At 37.7% G+C, this 14510-nt stretch overlaps 2 protein-coding genes across 6 annotated transcripts in view; one reads left to right on the top strand and one right to left on the bottom strand.

Annotated features, from left to right (window-relative positions):
• Positions 1-14510, bottom strand: part of LOC139969440 (lipoyl amidotransferase LIPT1, mitochondrial-like) — a 41785-nt gene that overhangs the window by 2559 nt on the left and 24716 nt on the right. Inside the window, exon 9 of one of the 3 annotated variants that reach the window (XM_071974398.1) lies at positions 5268-8479. The exons of 1 other annotated variant lie outside the window; for it this stretch is intronic. In XM_071974398.1, coding sequence (XP_071830499.1) covers positions 8373-8479 — 107 coding nt within the window. In that variant the 3' untranslated portion in view covers positions 5268-8372. Of the gene's footprint in view, positions 1-5267; positions 8480-10030; positions 13002-14510 lie in introns of those variants that run through there. One more of the 3 variants, XM_071974399.1, reaches the window with a different exon arrangement.
• Positions 1296-7192, top strand: LOC139969441 (G-protein coupled receptor 52-like). 3 transcript variants are annotated; one of them, XM_071974402.1, is made up of 3 exons: positions 1296-2300; positions 3615-5172; positions 5364-7192. In XM_071974402.1, exon 2 carries the CDS (start codon positions 4087-4089, stop codon positions 5125-5127), a length of 1041 nt encoding a protein of 346 aa, XP_071830503.1. In that variant the 5' UTR covers positions 1296-2300; positions 3615-4086; the 3' UTR covers positions 5128-5172; positions 5364-7192. The 3 variants fall into 3 exon arrangements, with proteins under 3 accessions (XP_071830503.1, XP_071830502.1, XP_071830501.1); XM_071974401.1 differs by having other exon boundaries at positions 5300-7192; XM_071974400.1 differs by having other exon boundaries at positions 1300-2300; positions 3615-7192.

Genomic DNA, 14510 nt, shown 5'->3' with positions numbered 1-14510 from the left:
TCTTTCTTGAGATGTGCATGGGTTAATGAAGGAATGCTGACAAGATTAGAAATCATCTAAAGTAAGGGAATAACCACTTTAAACTTCACATTAAAGTCAATATATTTAAATACTTTTAAATGAGATACGTACAGTACAAACCCTAAGCATGTTTATTGATCTATGGGATAGAGAAATCTGTTAAGTTCAACTTCCCCAATCAGCAGTTAAAAAAATATTCATTCCATTTGGGAGATATCATAGATTTCATGAATCTTCACATATACTGTACACACACACATACACACAAGGCAGGAGACTTGATCAAGTCTAAATATGACATCATCCAGCCACAGTATGACATCATCCAGTCACATGTACTTCATTTTTTTTTTAAGTTTCTTTTTCATTTTTGCAAAGTCTGTATTTTTCATCTTGTGAGTTTTGCAAATGTCGATTCTTGAAATACTGAAGCTGGTTACATGACCTAATGACGGCATGTTTCAGGTTCTGTGATTGGTGCTGTGGTCGATTGGATAAAGGTGGTGGCATTTGAAGGGATGAGGCTTAGCAATCGGGAGGTTTTGGTTTCGATAACCGGTTGAGTCATAGTAGGGTGGATTTTTCATCCAAGAGCAATCTATGGTTTTCCCATCTGAAATAACTTTCTACATTGACTGCACTCCAAATTTGAGTTAAAATGTTAAATTGGAAGCGACCCGACGTGCAAGTTGTAATCCATAAGCCCTTGCGGGTTCAAGATTTAACAGCTCCCACAAGCTAGCCTCTACATGCAACCTCCCTATATGTTATGAAGGTATAGTAGGCCTATCAATCTAAATCTGATTGCTACATAGCAACGCTGAGTTTCTGAACATTTCAGACCTTCCGTTAAATGATTTCTAACTTATGCATGCTCCAATGAGATGACATTATAGCTATAAATGATCCGCAAACTAGACTTATTACCCGAACTGATAGGTGCATTAATTTCATTAATTTTACAACAGTCTCTCGATCTTCATTCCCAATAAATATTCATGACTGCTTTAATCAACACAGACCTCTGTGAGTTTACTCCTTCTTTATTATTCCTTTTTCTTTATCTTTTTTTACTTTTGGTTATCTCGAGAGGGACGGAAGAGGATATGTAGGATGTGACAAGATATTCATTGAACTGTGCGATCTAAACCTTTTAAGGCTCGAAGAGAGACCCCTTCCACTGATTGGTCAAGGTCTGAATTAGTCAAATAACAACCTTTGCCAATGAAGAATGCAACATTCTATGCTTCAGAGCTCTGATTAATCTTGCTAAATGGCTGGCTTCCTTCCTGTTTAATTGAAGACATTTCATAGAGTCAGCCGTGTTGACACTCGGGTGCCAAGAGTAGTGTAACCAAATTTGACTGTTACAGTCGTCATCGTAACTGTAAAAACATTGAGTTGTTTCATGAAACAACGAGTTCATTCGACTAACCAAAGTTACGTAGCGAAAGGGAAAAGGAAAACTAAAAACAGCAATGCCGAGGGAAGCATTAAAGTTGAAGTCCGCGAGTACTTTCATTTCTTTGTGTCGACCGGTTCTACTTACATTTCGTTGCCGTCCAGAAAAACACAAAACAAAACGACAACAGAGAAGTTGCTAGAGTCGACAGTCGCGGGAATGCTATAAAAACAATTGCAGTTAGATACATGAGGAAGTAAAAAAGACTTGTGTAACTGCAACAAGAGGGAGAAAGAGTGAGAGAGTGGAAAGCAATATAGAGAACATATATGTCTATATAGATGCATACAGCCAGGCACTGCAGGAGCATTTTTGCATGAAATAATTTTTAACGTTACAGTTAAGTGCTCGTTCAAACTAAAGCTGGTAATAGTTGTGACTGTAGTAAAATTTTGAGTTCTGGTAACGCCAGAAAGAGCAACAACAAAAAAAGCACCAAAAAGCTTGTACTTTTCCAACGGAGGGAAAACTGTGCAGGAGTTATTTTGAAATACTGGAGGAGTTCCGAGCAGTCTATACCTATTGACAGACAGTCAGACATTCAGACAGACAGACAGAAAGAGAGAAATATCTACAAGGAGAGCTTGATTTAGTTTTAATATTTTGTACTAAGACTTTCACTGAAAATGGACAAAGCTGGATCAACACTGTGAAGAGATAGATTCCTGAATAATTATCCTTGTACCGTAGCATTGTCCAAACAAACATAGAGTACATCGGTTAACTGTGATTTGATCTCTTTTAGTGAAGCTATCACATGACACAATCAGCGGCAAGTTTACAGGACATTTATATTTGGAGAAGTCTGGAATGTAAGGTAAGATACACACACAAAAAAATCATCATAATAATAATATTAATGATAATAATAATAATAATAATGCTAAAAAGCAATTATCTGTTGACAAATTGAAGAGAAAAATTTCAATCACCTTTTATTTAATGACCCTGTTTGATGCACTGAATTCATGCCTCACTAGCAAGCCATTTTCAATCAAGAGCACTTTACTGTTATGTCCTTTATATCTCTTTGCTTCACTGACCGTGAATGCATGCATTACTTATTCCATTTAAGTAGGATCTTGTAAAAAAAAACAAAAAAACCGGGCCACTGTGAATTTATAGCTCACGTTGCTGATCGGAGAGCCGTAGAGGCAAAATCTTCATTAAAACCAGAGGGATGCTATTGTAAGCACACAAGCACAAGACATAGGTTAATATACTTAGTACTGTAGCAGCTGTGTGGGTATTTATTGTGTTCAAACTTTTTGTGAAAAGTTGGAAGCCATCTGTTGATATTTTACTTTTCAAACAGGAGGCTGTTTTTGTTTGGACTTTCCTTTTGATGGTTTTTTCCCCCCTTATCTTTTCTAAATTTATCTCAAGGTTGGAAAGGAATGCAGGTCATTCAGAAAGCTGAACTGTTTACTTTTACGTTGGACAGGATTACGTTTAGTTTATACATTGTACGTCGTGTACACTCAACCTTTGTATAGACAAGGCAAAATATATCTAGCTCTTTGGATGAAATTAACTGTACAGCTAATTTTTTATCGAGAGCATCTGTAGCTTTTTTGGTTAAAGTATTTTTGTACAGCTATTTTCTTATCAATAGCATTGCAGTACAGTTCTACTGTAGCTCTTTGGATGAAATTATTACTGTACAGCTATTTTCTCATCGACAGCATTGTGTTACATAATCTAGCTCTTTGGATAAAATTAACATACAGCTATTTTCTTATCGACAGTATCGCAGTACATATCTAGGTTTCTGGATGAAATTAACTGTACGGCTATTTTCTTATCAAAAGCATCGCATTTACATAATCTAGCTCTTTAGATGAAATTAACTGTGCAGCTACTTTCTTATTGAAAGCATTGCAGTACATATCTAACTCTTTGGATGAAATTAACTGTACAGCTATTTTCTTATCACAAGCATCGTATAACATAACCTAGCTCTTTGGATGAAAATAATTGTACAGCTATTTTCTTATCGAAAGCATCGCATTACATAATCTAGCTCTTTGGATGAAATTGACTGTACAGCTATTTTCTTATCGACAGCATCGCATTACATAATCTAGCTCTTTGGATGAAATTAACTGTACAGCTATTTTCTTATCAACAGCATCGCAGTACAAGAAGATAATCTGAGCAGCACCATCATAAGGTCATAGATATTGACGTCTGGAATATTCGTCCATTTTCGGCTGCTGATCAGAAGTCCCATACTGTAGTAGAGGTTACGAGGAACAATTCAACGTTTTAAAGATGTTCATTCGTACAGTGCTATACTCACCTTTGGAGGTTTCAATATACTCTTAACTGGAATTAAGTTTCATCCAAAGATAAAACAAAAGAAAGAAAGAAAAACTTGGGAAATAACTACATGCCCATTGATCTCAAAAGAGGACTTGTGGAATAAGAATTTCTTGGGTAAAGCAAAATGAAAGGAAGGAAACTTCCAACCCATCTTCACGAATGGTAAAAGTTTATTTGAAGTTTTTAGTATTTAGTAGAAAGCCAACGGAATATATATAACCACATGGATTGTGTGTATTTAGTGGACTAGATTTTACGACCAAAAAAAAATCAAGACCATGTCTAACCCGGATAACGCGTCGAACAGCTCGTCGTTGGAGCGACTCCCGGGGCTCATTGTTGCGCAGACGTCCTTCATCGTTGTGACGTCGCTTCTGATTCTCGTCGGGAACGTGATCAACATCGTGGTTCTACATTCCAGTCGGCTCTGGCACCACTCCACCACCGTACTCTTGAAGAATTTATCCGTGGTGGACTGCTGCATTGGACTCAGTTTCACCGTCCTGGCCGTCTACCCGTCGGCCGCGGATCTCTCCGAGTGGCCGTACGGGGACGCCATGTGCACGGTGACCTCGTTCATCGGCGGCACCTGCTGCGGGGCGTCTGTCATTACGCTAGCGCTCATCAGCGTCGACCGCTACTTCATCATCTTACGTCCGATGGATTACCGGCGCCACCTGACCCCCAGGAAGACCTACCTCTTTGTGGCGCTATCCTGGATAATTCCCGCCGGTCTGCATGCCATGGTTCTCTTGGGCAAAGACAGCCGCAAGGTGTTCAGTTACTACAACGAGGACGCCTTCCTCTGCTCCGTTCACTACTCTGAAATCCGCTCGTTGACTGCCGTACTGTTCTTCTTCATATTCGTTCCGACGAACCTCGTCACGATAGCGGCTTACTGTCCCATCATCCGCGCATCGCTGAGGCATTCAAAGCTGATACGATTGAGCCGATTGCACGAGTCCAGCGCCGCCGCAAAGAAGGACACTTGCTTCATGTTGTCGAGTAAAAGCAACAAGGCCGTTTTAACTCTTTTGATCATCACGGTCGTATTCAACCTATGCTGGGCACCGACAGCAATTTCGGTCTCTTTGGAAGCTATCGGTTTGGTGGACCACCTCAGTAGGAATGTAGAGTTTATTTGTGCTTGGTTGGCCATGTCGAACAGCTTCTCAAACTCATTTGTTTACCTCGTGATGAACTCAAAGTACAGAAAGGCGGTCAAAAAACTGTTTCAAAGGAACCGAATCATGGAATATTTTCCACAGCATACACCGTCCACACCTTGCCTGAACTCTATCTTGAATACACATGTGTGATATACATTTGGGAGTCCCCACTGTTGCATGAGGACAACAGCAAAGGTAAATTACACATGTGTGATATATATATTTGAGATATCCCACTGTCGCATGAGGACAACAGCAAAGGAAAATTACATGTGTGATATATCTTTGAGGTTCCCACTGTCGCATGAGGACAACAGCAAAGGAAAATAACCCATGTGTGATATATATTTGAGATACCCCACTGTCGCATGAGGACAACAGCAAAGGAAAATTACACATGTGTGATATATATTTGAGATTCCCCACTGTCGCATGAGGACAACAGCAAAGGAAAATTACACATGTGTGATATATATTTGAGATATCCCACTGTCGCATGAGGACAACAGCAAAGGAAAATTACACATGTGTGATATATATTTGAGATTCCCCACTGTCGCATGAGGACAACAGCAAAGGAAAATTACACATGTGTGATATATATTTGAGATATCCCACTGTCGCCTGAGGACAACAGCAGAGGAAAATTTTGCAGGGGTCCATGACCGGGGTGAGCTAAAGGGAGAAGCAGCTCTAGGTAAAGTAGGAAAGGGAGACAAGAGGGGTAAGAGAGGGGTAAAAGAGGGGAATGGAGGTGGGTGGGGAGGGGGGGGAAGACCAGCTTTATGTATTGTAGTAACCTCCAGATAGACTTATCTTCTACTTTGTACTGGAATTCATGCAATTGGTTTTTTTGCCTATTACACATTTATTAGGAGAGTGTATACAGAGGGGGCAGTGGGGGGGGAGAGATAGTGGGGAATAGGAAGAGAAGATAGTGGGGGTTAAGGAACAGCAGGAGTAAGAAAAAAGACAGCCTAGTAACTATGTTCTGTTAAATGTTAGCACATGTATGAATTTTGTAGTACACTCAAGAATTATGTGCAATTGAATTTTTTCATCATCACACATTTGTTTTTATATGTACAGTACATTTGGTTTAGGATTCAACACAGAAGAAAAGGAGAGTTGGGGGGGTGGGGAAAAGGAAGGGGGTTGGAGGGTCAGAGCATAAGAAAGAGAAGAAGGAAAGGGAAGGGTGGCAACTATGTACTATGAAATGTTGACATTTAAATATGTATCTTTTGTACTATAGTTAATATGTGCAATTTTTTTTTTCCATATTAAACATTTTTTTTTATACGTTTTTTTATTATAAGTTCAGAACGTAGAGATGGAGAGTGACTAAAGAACAGTAAATACATGAAGGCAAATGTCTTCTCCCTGTAGTATACATACACTGTGTGTGTAAATATATATATATATATATATATATATATATATATATATATATATAAATATATATATAGTTTCATCTGCAATTATGACATTTTGGATCGGTAACCATCTCCTGAGTCAAGAGCAACACCTACGCTCAAAAGTACTGTGTTTATGATATTCCTTTCATACCGTTTATATTTGCCGTTGAAGTGAACTGTTTTCTCCTGTATTGTATAGACTTTATACGTGTTCATATTCATGGAATGTTTAAGATACATGTACTAAACCACAGATCTCCTTTGCACTTTATTTCCGATATAAAAATTGACTTGAAGCAAAAAAAACTGAATTTGCGTGGGGCAGTTTACAATAGTTGACTGCAGATTGCATTTCACTTTGAGAAAGTCATATGATATGTTGCAAATGTCATAAACTTAATTTGATATCCTGGCTAAACACTGTCAAAATGATGAGTTGACATTTTTAAGTGTGTGTTATGTCACATGTTCAAATGTCAAGAACATGATAACAAATATTTCTTGACTCGAGAAGTAACCTTGTATCTCGAACATTTCCTCCCTGGAGGTCCAAATGTGAGCTTCTTTTTTTTTTTACATTGAAAGCCAACATTCAAACAAGTTGTGTAGATTCTTTAAAAAATGGGCATTTTTTGTGTGACTGTGGAGAATTATAAAGAGCTCTGTAATCATATTTTTATTCATCATACTTAATGAAGGTAATTTAAAATGCTAAATTATGCACAAAAAAAACAACACTTTGTAAAGAATTGTTTCATATATAAATAATAAACATGTCTTCAGGGGACAGAAAAGAACGTTCTGTTTCAACTGTATTCTGTCGAAGAGCCTTCTCGTGTTTCTTCAAAAGTTTGCATCATTAACAGAAAGAAGACGCTTAAATAATTCTTCAACTTCAAGGATCCGACTGAGTCTAAAACCAGAATTCTGTCAAATAAGTATATACCCAAAAGAACGACTAGAATGTTACGCATATCATTTAATAGAAAGATTAAAAGCATCATTAGAATTTAAGGCAAAATCTAAATGGAATACTGCCTCTAGTACAACCAGTCCGATAGTATTTATATCCCTTTACTTTTAAGTGGCCACTTTGAAACTGACGACATTTGTTGACTTCAGACTTTTCTCTAAGGGTCAATAAAAATCACACTCGGGTGTAATATATAACTGAACCTAGGTGGGAGTGAGTCTCCTAGGAATGATGAAACTCCTTAGAAGAAATAAAATCTTCAGTGAGGAGGAAATTACTTCAAGAAGTAACATGTTTTAGTTGTAAAAAGGCAAAACCTTATTGAAATTGATTAAAATTGTACCAATGAACAAAATTTTGACACACAACTGAGTACTGTACAATACTGTAGTTAACACAGCTCTATAGGCATATGACTGTGGTAAATATTTCATAGGATCGATTACTTAAAAGTTCATAACAATGCTGACTAGTCAAGTTTCCATTTCAAACAAATAAAGAAAATATTGCAAAAGTTTTATCATTTTAATAATGGAACGAGATTACTATATGAATCAAGTATTATGTGTGCAACAAAAGATTTAGATGGATATATGCAGCCTTACTATTTATAACTTCCTAATAAAAGTTATTACGGTAAAAGAAGTTTCAGAGTTACATCAGTTCTAATTTTACTACAGTACATAGTTCTGAGTAAACTTTGTAGCTCTGGGTAAACTTTTTAGTTCTGGGTAAATTCCGTAGTTCTGGGTAAACGTTGTAGTTCTGGGTAAACGTCATAGTTCTGGGTAAACGTCATAGTTCTTGGTAAACGTCGTATTTCTGAGTAAACTCCATAGTTCTGAGTAAACGTCGTAGTTCTGGGTAAACTCCACAGTTCTGGGTAAACTCCGCAGTTCTGGGTAAACTCCTCAGTTCTGGGTAAACTCTGTAGTCCTGTGTAAACTCCGTAGTCCTGGGTAAACTCCGTAGTCCTGGGTAAACTCCGTAGTTCTGGGTAAACTTCACAGTTCTGAGTAAACTTCATAGTTTTCTGAGTAAACCTTGGTTGGTTTGGCAAACCTCCAAACTGCATTGTTTGTAGTGTGAGTTCTGGTGCAAAAACGTGATCCTTGTACAAAAGTATGAAGCATATTCAAGTTCATTCAAGTTTTAATCTTCTAGTCGTTTGTAGTCATTGTAGGTTTTTACAACCCTCTAAATCAGCCCTTACCTTCCCTCCTCTTTCTTTCCTCCTCTTTCCTTCCATCTCACTCACCTCTGTTCGGTCCAATTTCACTCTGGAATCATTTATCCAAACACGATTAACTGTAGTTATTGTACACCCGTGGATTTGTCTATTTTTAAATGTGTCCTTTTAACGGTTTAGCTTTCATTTCAGATCGAATTTGAAAGAAGATCCTGCTGCGATCAAAAGATCAGCCAAGTGCTCTAACTTATATATATATATATATGTTTTGAATTTTCAAACGAAAAGAAATAAGGAAACAGAGGAAGACTTTGTGTGACTATAACCACAATCATGACTATGCAAAGCCTCCGATATCGTTCTATTTCTTTGTGGAACAATCTTCCGATCAACTTGAAATCTTATACTTCCGTGGCTTCGTTCAGGCGACAACTGAAAAATTACTATGAAAGCCTTTATTGATTGTATCCGTTGTAAGGGGTGGGAGTTGGTGGTGGTGGTGGGGGGTTGTGTTATAGGTCTTATATGTTATAAGGTTATCTATTTTTTTGGGGGGGTAGTTCTTTTATAGGTGTTAAGGTTATCTTTTTTCTTTGATGGGATTACTCTATTCGATTAAGCCCAAAAGGGTTTCTTAGTTTACTTACTTTCACATTTTTTACTTATTTGCAGTTATATATGTCTTGTTCACCTTGTTATACTACTGTATGTGATGAAACAAATAATGATGATGACTATTATTAGACTCGGAAATGAAGAGATTCAGTCCAAGACTCTTGCCGTGAATCGGAATCACGATGGTACTAAACTAGGACCCAAGGAATCAAAATCTAGGTACCCAAAACTATAATTTGCACAGTGGAGTGCATTTATACCTCAGAGCAATCACCCTGATGATGGGTTAGATAGTGGAGACCATAATTCCCAGGGCTGTCACTAAATGTCACTCAGATTTGGACTCCCTTAAAGGCAATGAAGACTCGCCCCAAACTTTGTGCGGCCATCTGAAAAAGTTAACTTTCTGTTGCTTGCAAGTGACGTATTGTTCTTGTCGCTACAAAATACAGACAGTAATGAAACGTGATACCTTAATTGTTATCTTTAGCTGGACCTGAGATGTCCATCCCTGTATCGTTTGTACACTGTTCTGTGGGTATTGACCACAGCTGTATGTACTGACTGTACACTAGTGTCTAATACCGATGGTAGCAAGCTGTGTGTGTATTTTCTGGTATCGATGGTGGTGTCTAATACTTCTGTTACACCTCATTCGAAACTAGGTCAGATTACCGGCATTAGACATTTCTTTTTGCGCGAATCTTCACACTCTTTAACGACAGAGCTTAGTTAATACTGAGAAGCACTATAAGGGAAGAGGCTGCAGGTTTGACAGTCGCTAGGGCGCAGATGTAGAATACAGGTCTAGGAGATGGGGCATTCACCAAATTTTCAATTCCATTTCTAAACAGCAACTCTGGCCTTGCCCAGACTGTCACTGAGTCTCAGATGTACACAAGTCACATGCGTGACAAGTGCATTCAACTTAGTTTTCATGGAAAGACCTCACTTTTTATAAAGGTGGGGACTATCCCCTTACTTCAACAATGCGAGGGATTTCCATAGCTGCTAAAATTAGATCCATATTTATGCCGTTTATTTTCATTCCTCTCCTACAGAGTTGATATTGTGATATGTTTGTAACTTACAGCTTCCCCTCAAAGTGCACTGTCAGGCATTTCTATAAGGATACGATTCTGCAATGGTGTGGGCGAATCGTAGCGTTACAAATTCCACGACCCGCTACAAAAAACACCGACTCGACGCAGACCTTTTACCCGGCAGGGGTGACTGTGTACCGAATGATACTGCCCCCTCCTTCAGCCATGCTTGAACGGGGAAATGACTTGCCAGTTTTACTTAAATACCACAAATCAAAGAATATGAAAGTATGGGTTTTAAATCTTAATCTAGGCAACTTTTAGTGATGATGACTTTGCCTTAAACTTGCAGACTTCCTTGTTCTAGGTTATTAACATCTGTTTCTTAAAGACTTTCATTTATGGAACACACATTAACGTACTGCACTATGTCAAAAAGAATAGCAGCGCAAAAAAACGGGGAAAAAAAACGACTGCGCTGGAATCATTATCGAGCAATATAAATGTTTTATTCATACCTTAAAGCATGAACATGGTATAGAAAAGGAATTTGACCAACAACCCAATCTATGGTGAAGTCGTTTTAAAAACAGATTCCGTCCCTAGGGCAGAAGCATTGTAATTTCTAAAAATGACTCAATGTTTGCAATGTTCTTTTTTTTAAATTCATAAACATCTCAGATTCAAGTTGGACCAGGTTTGGGCTCTCACCCCATTGGAGACTACTGCCTCTCTACATAGCAGCTCAGTACTGTAACCTGCGTTGTGTAATACAGAGCACAAAACAGTACTTCTTACTGTATGCAGCCAGGCTGCATGGAGGCTGCAGCTCTCTCAGTGCCAGATTTTGCACAGCCATGCCTAACACTAACACTTGTTTGTTTTGAAATTTATCAGATTTTACAACTTGAGATGTTTGCACTGCAAATTGCGAATGCATCCAGACCTGTTGTCGTGCAGCTTGGTCGATGGTGTCAACAAGTTGCAGTCCATTGAAATACGTAGCTTGTCAACAAATGCAGTCCGTTTAATAATAGCTTGTCAACAAATGTAGTCCAGATTCATGCCATCAAGGCAAATAGATGCAATATACAGGTAGTGCACATCAAGAAATTGATTGAGTCTGGTCATGCGTGTCTCATTCAATGTACCATCTCCAGCCATATGATACACTTGACTACCGCGAAATGTAGCCTAATTTTGTAGTGCAATAATAATATGAGAGGTCTAGAGACACTGCAAAACATTAGAAACTTGTGTGCTCCATTGTTGACAAAAAAGCATTCAATGTATATAGGCTATACACAGAATTATCACGTTCTACATACAGATAACGCCAGACTAATTTGCATATATATTAGGAATTTGGGACGAAGTGTTACCGTTGTTATCACCAGCTTATTAAAAGCGTTATCTATCGAAATAAAATGAAAGGGTACATTTTCTAGAGAACAAATCCGTAACCGTTTAAATATTCACACAAAATTCTACAGTCTAGTCACTGCAGAAGTTAGAGAAACGGGCAGTACGTAAAATAGGTTTACTGACATGTTTATACAACAACAACAAAATAATTCTCAAACTTCTAATTGTGAGAAAGATAAAGGGAAAACATGATAAAAGGTCGGAGATGAACTTCATACATATACAATCCGTTCATACCAGATTGGACAGTTATATCAATTTTAATGGTACTATAGAGTTGAATACAGAATTCAGGGCAGTACCCTGGGTAGAATCCCTAGGTGCCAGTTGAAGAACATTGAGAAACATTACGCCATTCCTACAATACCTGCCTAGAATCTTGAGGTTGCACACTACGTACCTACTGTAAAATGAAATCTGAAGACGTGATATTAACAAACATATTGCTGAAACTAACTGAAATAGTGCATACTGTCCAGGGGTTCACATTATCATTTAAGCCTACTTTCATTTAGGAAGTGGAAATCTCAGGGGCAGCTGCACACCCCCTGCCCCCCCCCCTCTCCCCAGCAGGCTAGGGCCATTGGTCTTTATACCTAAAATCATGTTTTAATGTACAGCAGTCCACCAAAACAGACTCGACATTAATGGTAATTTGCTATTAAACACATGAAACAACAGAACACATTTAATATGTGCATATAATCATTGAGCCAACTGTAAGAAGTTCAGTGCATTTGCCAACTGTAATCTTAGAATTATTTTGATCGCATTTATGCAATGGCAATTTAACGGGATAAGGGCAAAATCAGGGATTCTCTTGGAGTCTTGTTACGGCTAAAATCGGCCTCATGCTCTTCCGTACATGCTCATAGAAATAGCAAATTGCCAGCCAACATAAACCTTTAATTTAGTTTTGAAAGTTGTTCTAGATACAAAATGGTCACGCTGCTATACAGGTGTAAAGATATGCAGCAGTTTTCTACACAGGAACTTTTGTATTCAATGAGAGAAAATAAAATAATTGGGAGCCTTTATTCCGCAAAAAATTTTGAACACTTAATTATTCCTTAGTTGCAGTTTAGTCAATGCAACACCAGATGGACTTTATTGACAATATTTTCCTTTCAGAATTCTTCAGTTTTCACTCCTTTGAATTGGCAAGAAATTATATATTTTTTAAAATAGATATATATCTATATATATTGACCGGTGCTGTGGCCGAGTGGATAAAGGCGGTGGCATTTGAAGCAATGAGGCTTAGCAATTGGGAGGTTCGGGGTTCGATTCCCGGCTGGGTCATAGTAAGGTGGGTTTTTCATCCAAGAGCAATCTACGGTTTTCCCTTCTGAAATGACTTTCTAAAATTGAAAAGATTCCAAATTTGAGTTAAAAATGTTGAATTGGAAGCCACCCGACGTGTAGGTTGTAATCCATAAGCCCTTGCGGGTTTCTCCCACATTTGTGGTCCCTTAACCGTCGTAAAAATAACTGCTGCTGATTATATATATCTTCATAGTGCTTGATATAGAGATCAACCCATGACAAATTAGCACTGACTTTCCAGTTATATTCTAATCTAAAAGGCCAATCAATCTTAGAGATTGTCGGCTATTATGCACATCACATTAAAAGTGTTGTTTATATACACTTGTGTCACTGTCTGAGGATTTTCTAGACTTTGAGAGTTTCCGTGCCCGTCGGGAATTGGTAATTTCATACTTAGTTTCAAAGAACGGGGAATATCTCTGCAGTAATAATTCACAGGACTTCAAAATGGAAACTTATTGAGCGTTGTTGCTTCATCTCAACAGACCTCCCGGACACAAAATGTCCGACATATCCACACTTGTCTACTGTATGGGTACAAGTGAGTCGGGAGTTTTTACAGAAGTCACAAATAGCAACTGAAACTGAAAGGTACTGTATCTATACATCCTGTATATAGTTTAGTCTATATATAATAGTTTATTGTATTTTACTACCATATAAATCTTTTTGTTTGAATTGTGAAATTTTGAAATATTAAACTTCTATAGCAATAGTGTACACAGAAGAGCAAAAAAAGACGAAAAAGACGAAAAGACGAAAAAAGACAAAAAGAGCAAAAAAAGACGGAAAAAAAAAAAAAAGAGGTAAAAACAGTTCTTTGACCTAATGAATACAAACTGCACTATTTATTACAGTCCTTACAAGCTTTTTGTTTTAATTTCATTGTCAATTTGTCTTAAAGAACTATTCAACTTCCTAGTTCTATTCAATAAACTAGCTTGAACATTCTGGTTTCTTTTTAGAACATTGTAAAACTTCTTTTTTTCTGCATTTTTTATTGACACTATTCTGATACGGTTCGTGCAGGTGAATAAACTCAAAATGGAAAATTGCTCGGATGACACAGAGTTTAATAATCGAACGAAATCGATAGTTGGTAAACACTTTTCGAGTCATTTATGTGATGAAAAATTCAAAGTGTCTTAGCTCAATCCTCTGTGTTCATCTCATGAGTAGTGCTTATTACAAGTCTTGGTGAAAATACTGTATGATAAAATTGGCAACACCACCACCAACAACTACCAAGTCTTTCCACCTCCTCTCCCACCCCCCCCCACCACCCCAATGATTCCCCTACTATCGAAAAGTTTCACATCACAAAAAGATTCTTCAGCTTTCATTTGAAAATAAACGGGACATGAAATATCATAGAAATTATGTAAACAACTTACAATCTTAGTCATAAACAAGAAATTGTGACATTATTAAAAAGAGGTAAAATCATTAAATGGGAAGTTGCATGAGGACTGTCCTTTCTTTCTCAAAACAAAACCTTGAAATTTCAGACCGATATTATCCTAAACGGATACGACTTGAGA

This window comes from Apostichopus japonicus, chromosome 7 (assembly GCF_037975245.1).
Source record: "Apostichopus japonicus isolate 1M-3 chromosome 7, ASM3797524v1, whole genome shotgun sequence".
In the NCBI taxonomy this organism is placed as follows: domain Eukaryota; kingdom Metazoa; phylum Echinodermata; class Holothuroidea; order Aspidochirotida; family Stichopodidae; genus Apostichopus; species Apostichopus japonicus.
This window is presented reverse-complemented; position numbering and strand designations above follow the sequence as displayed.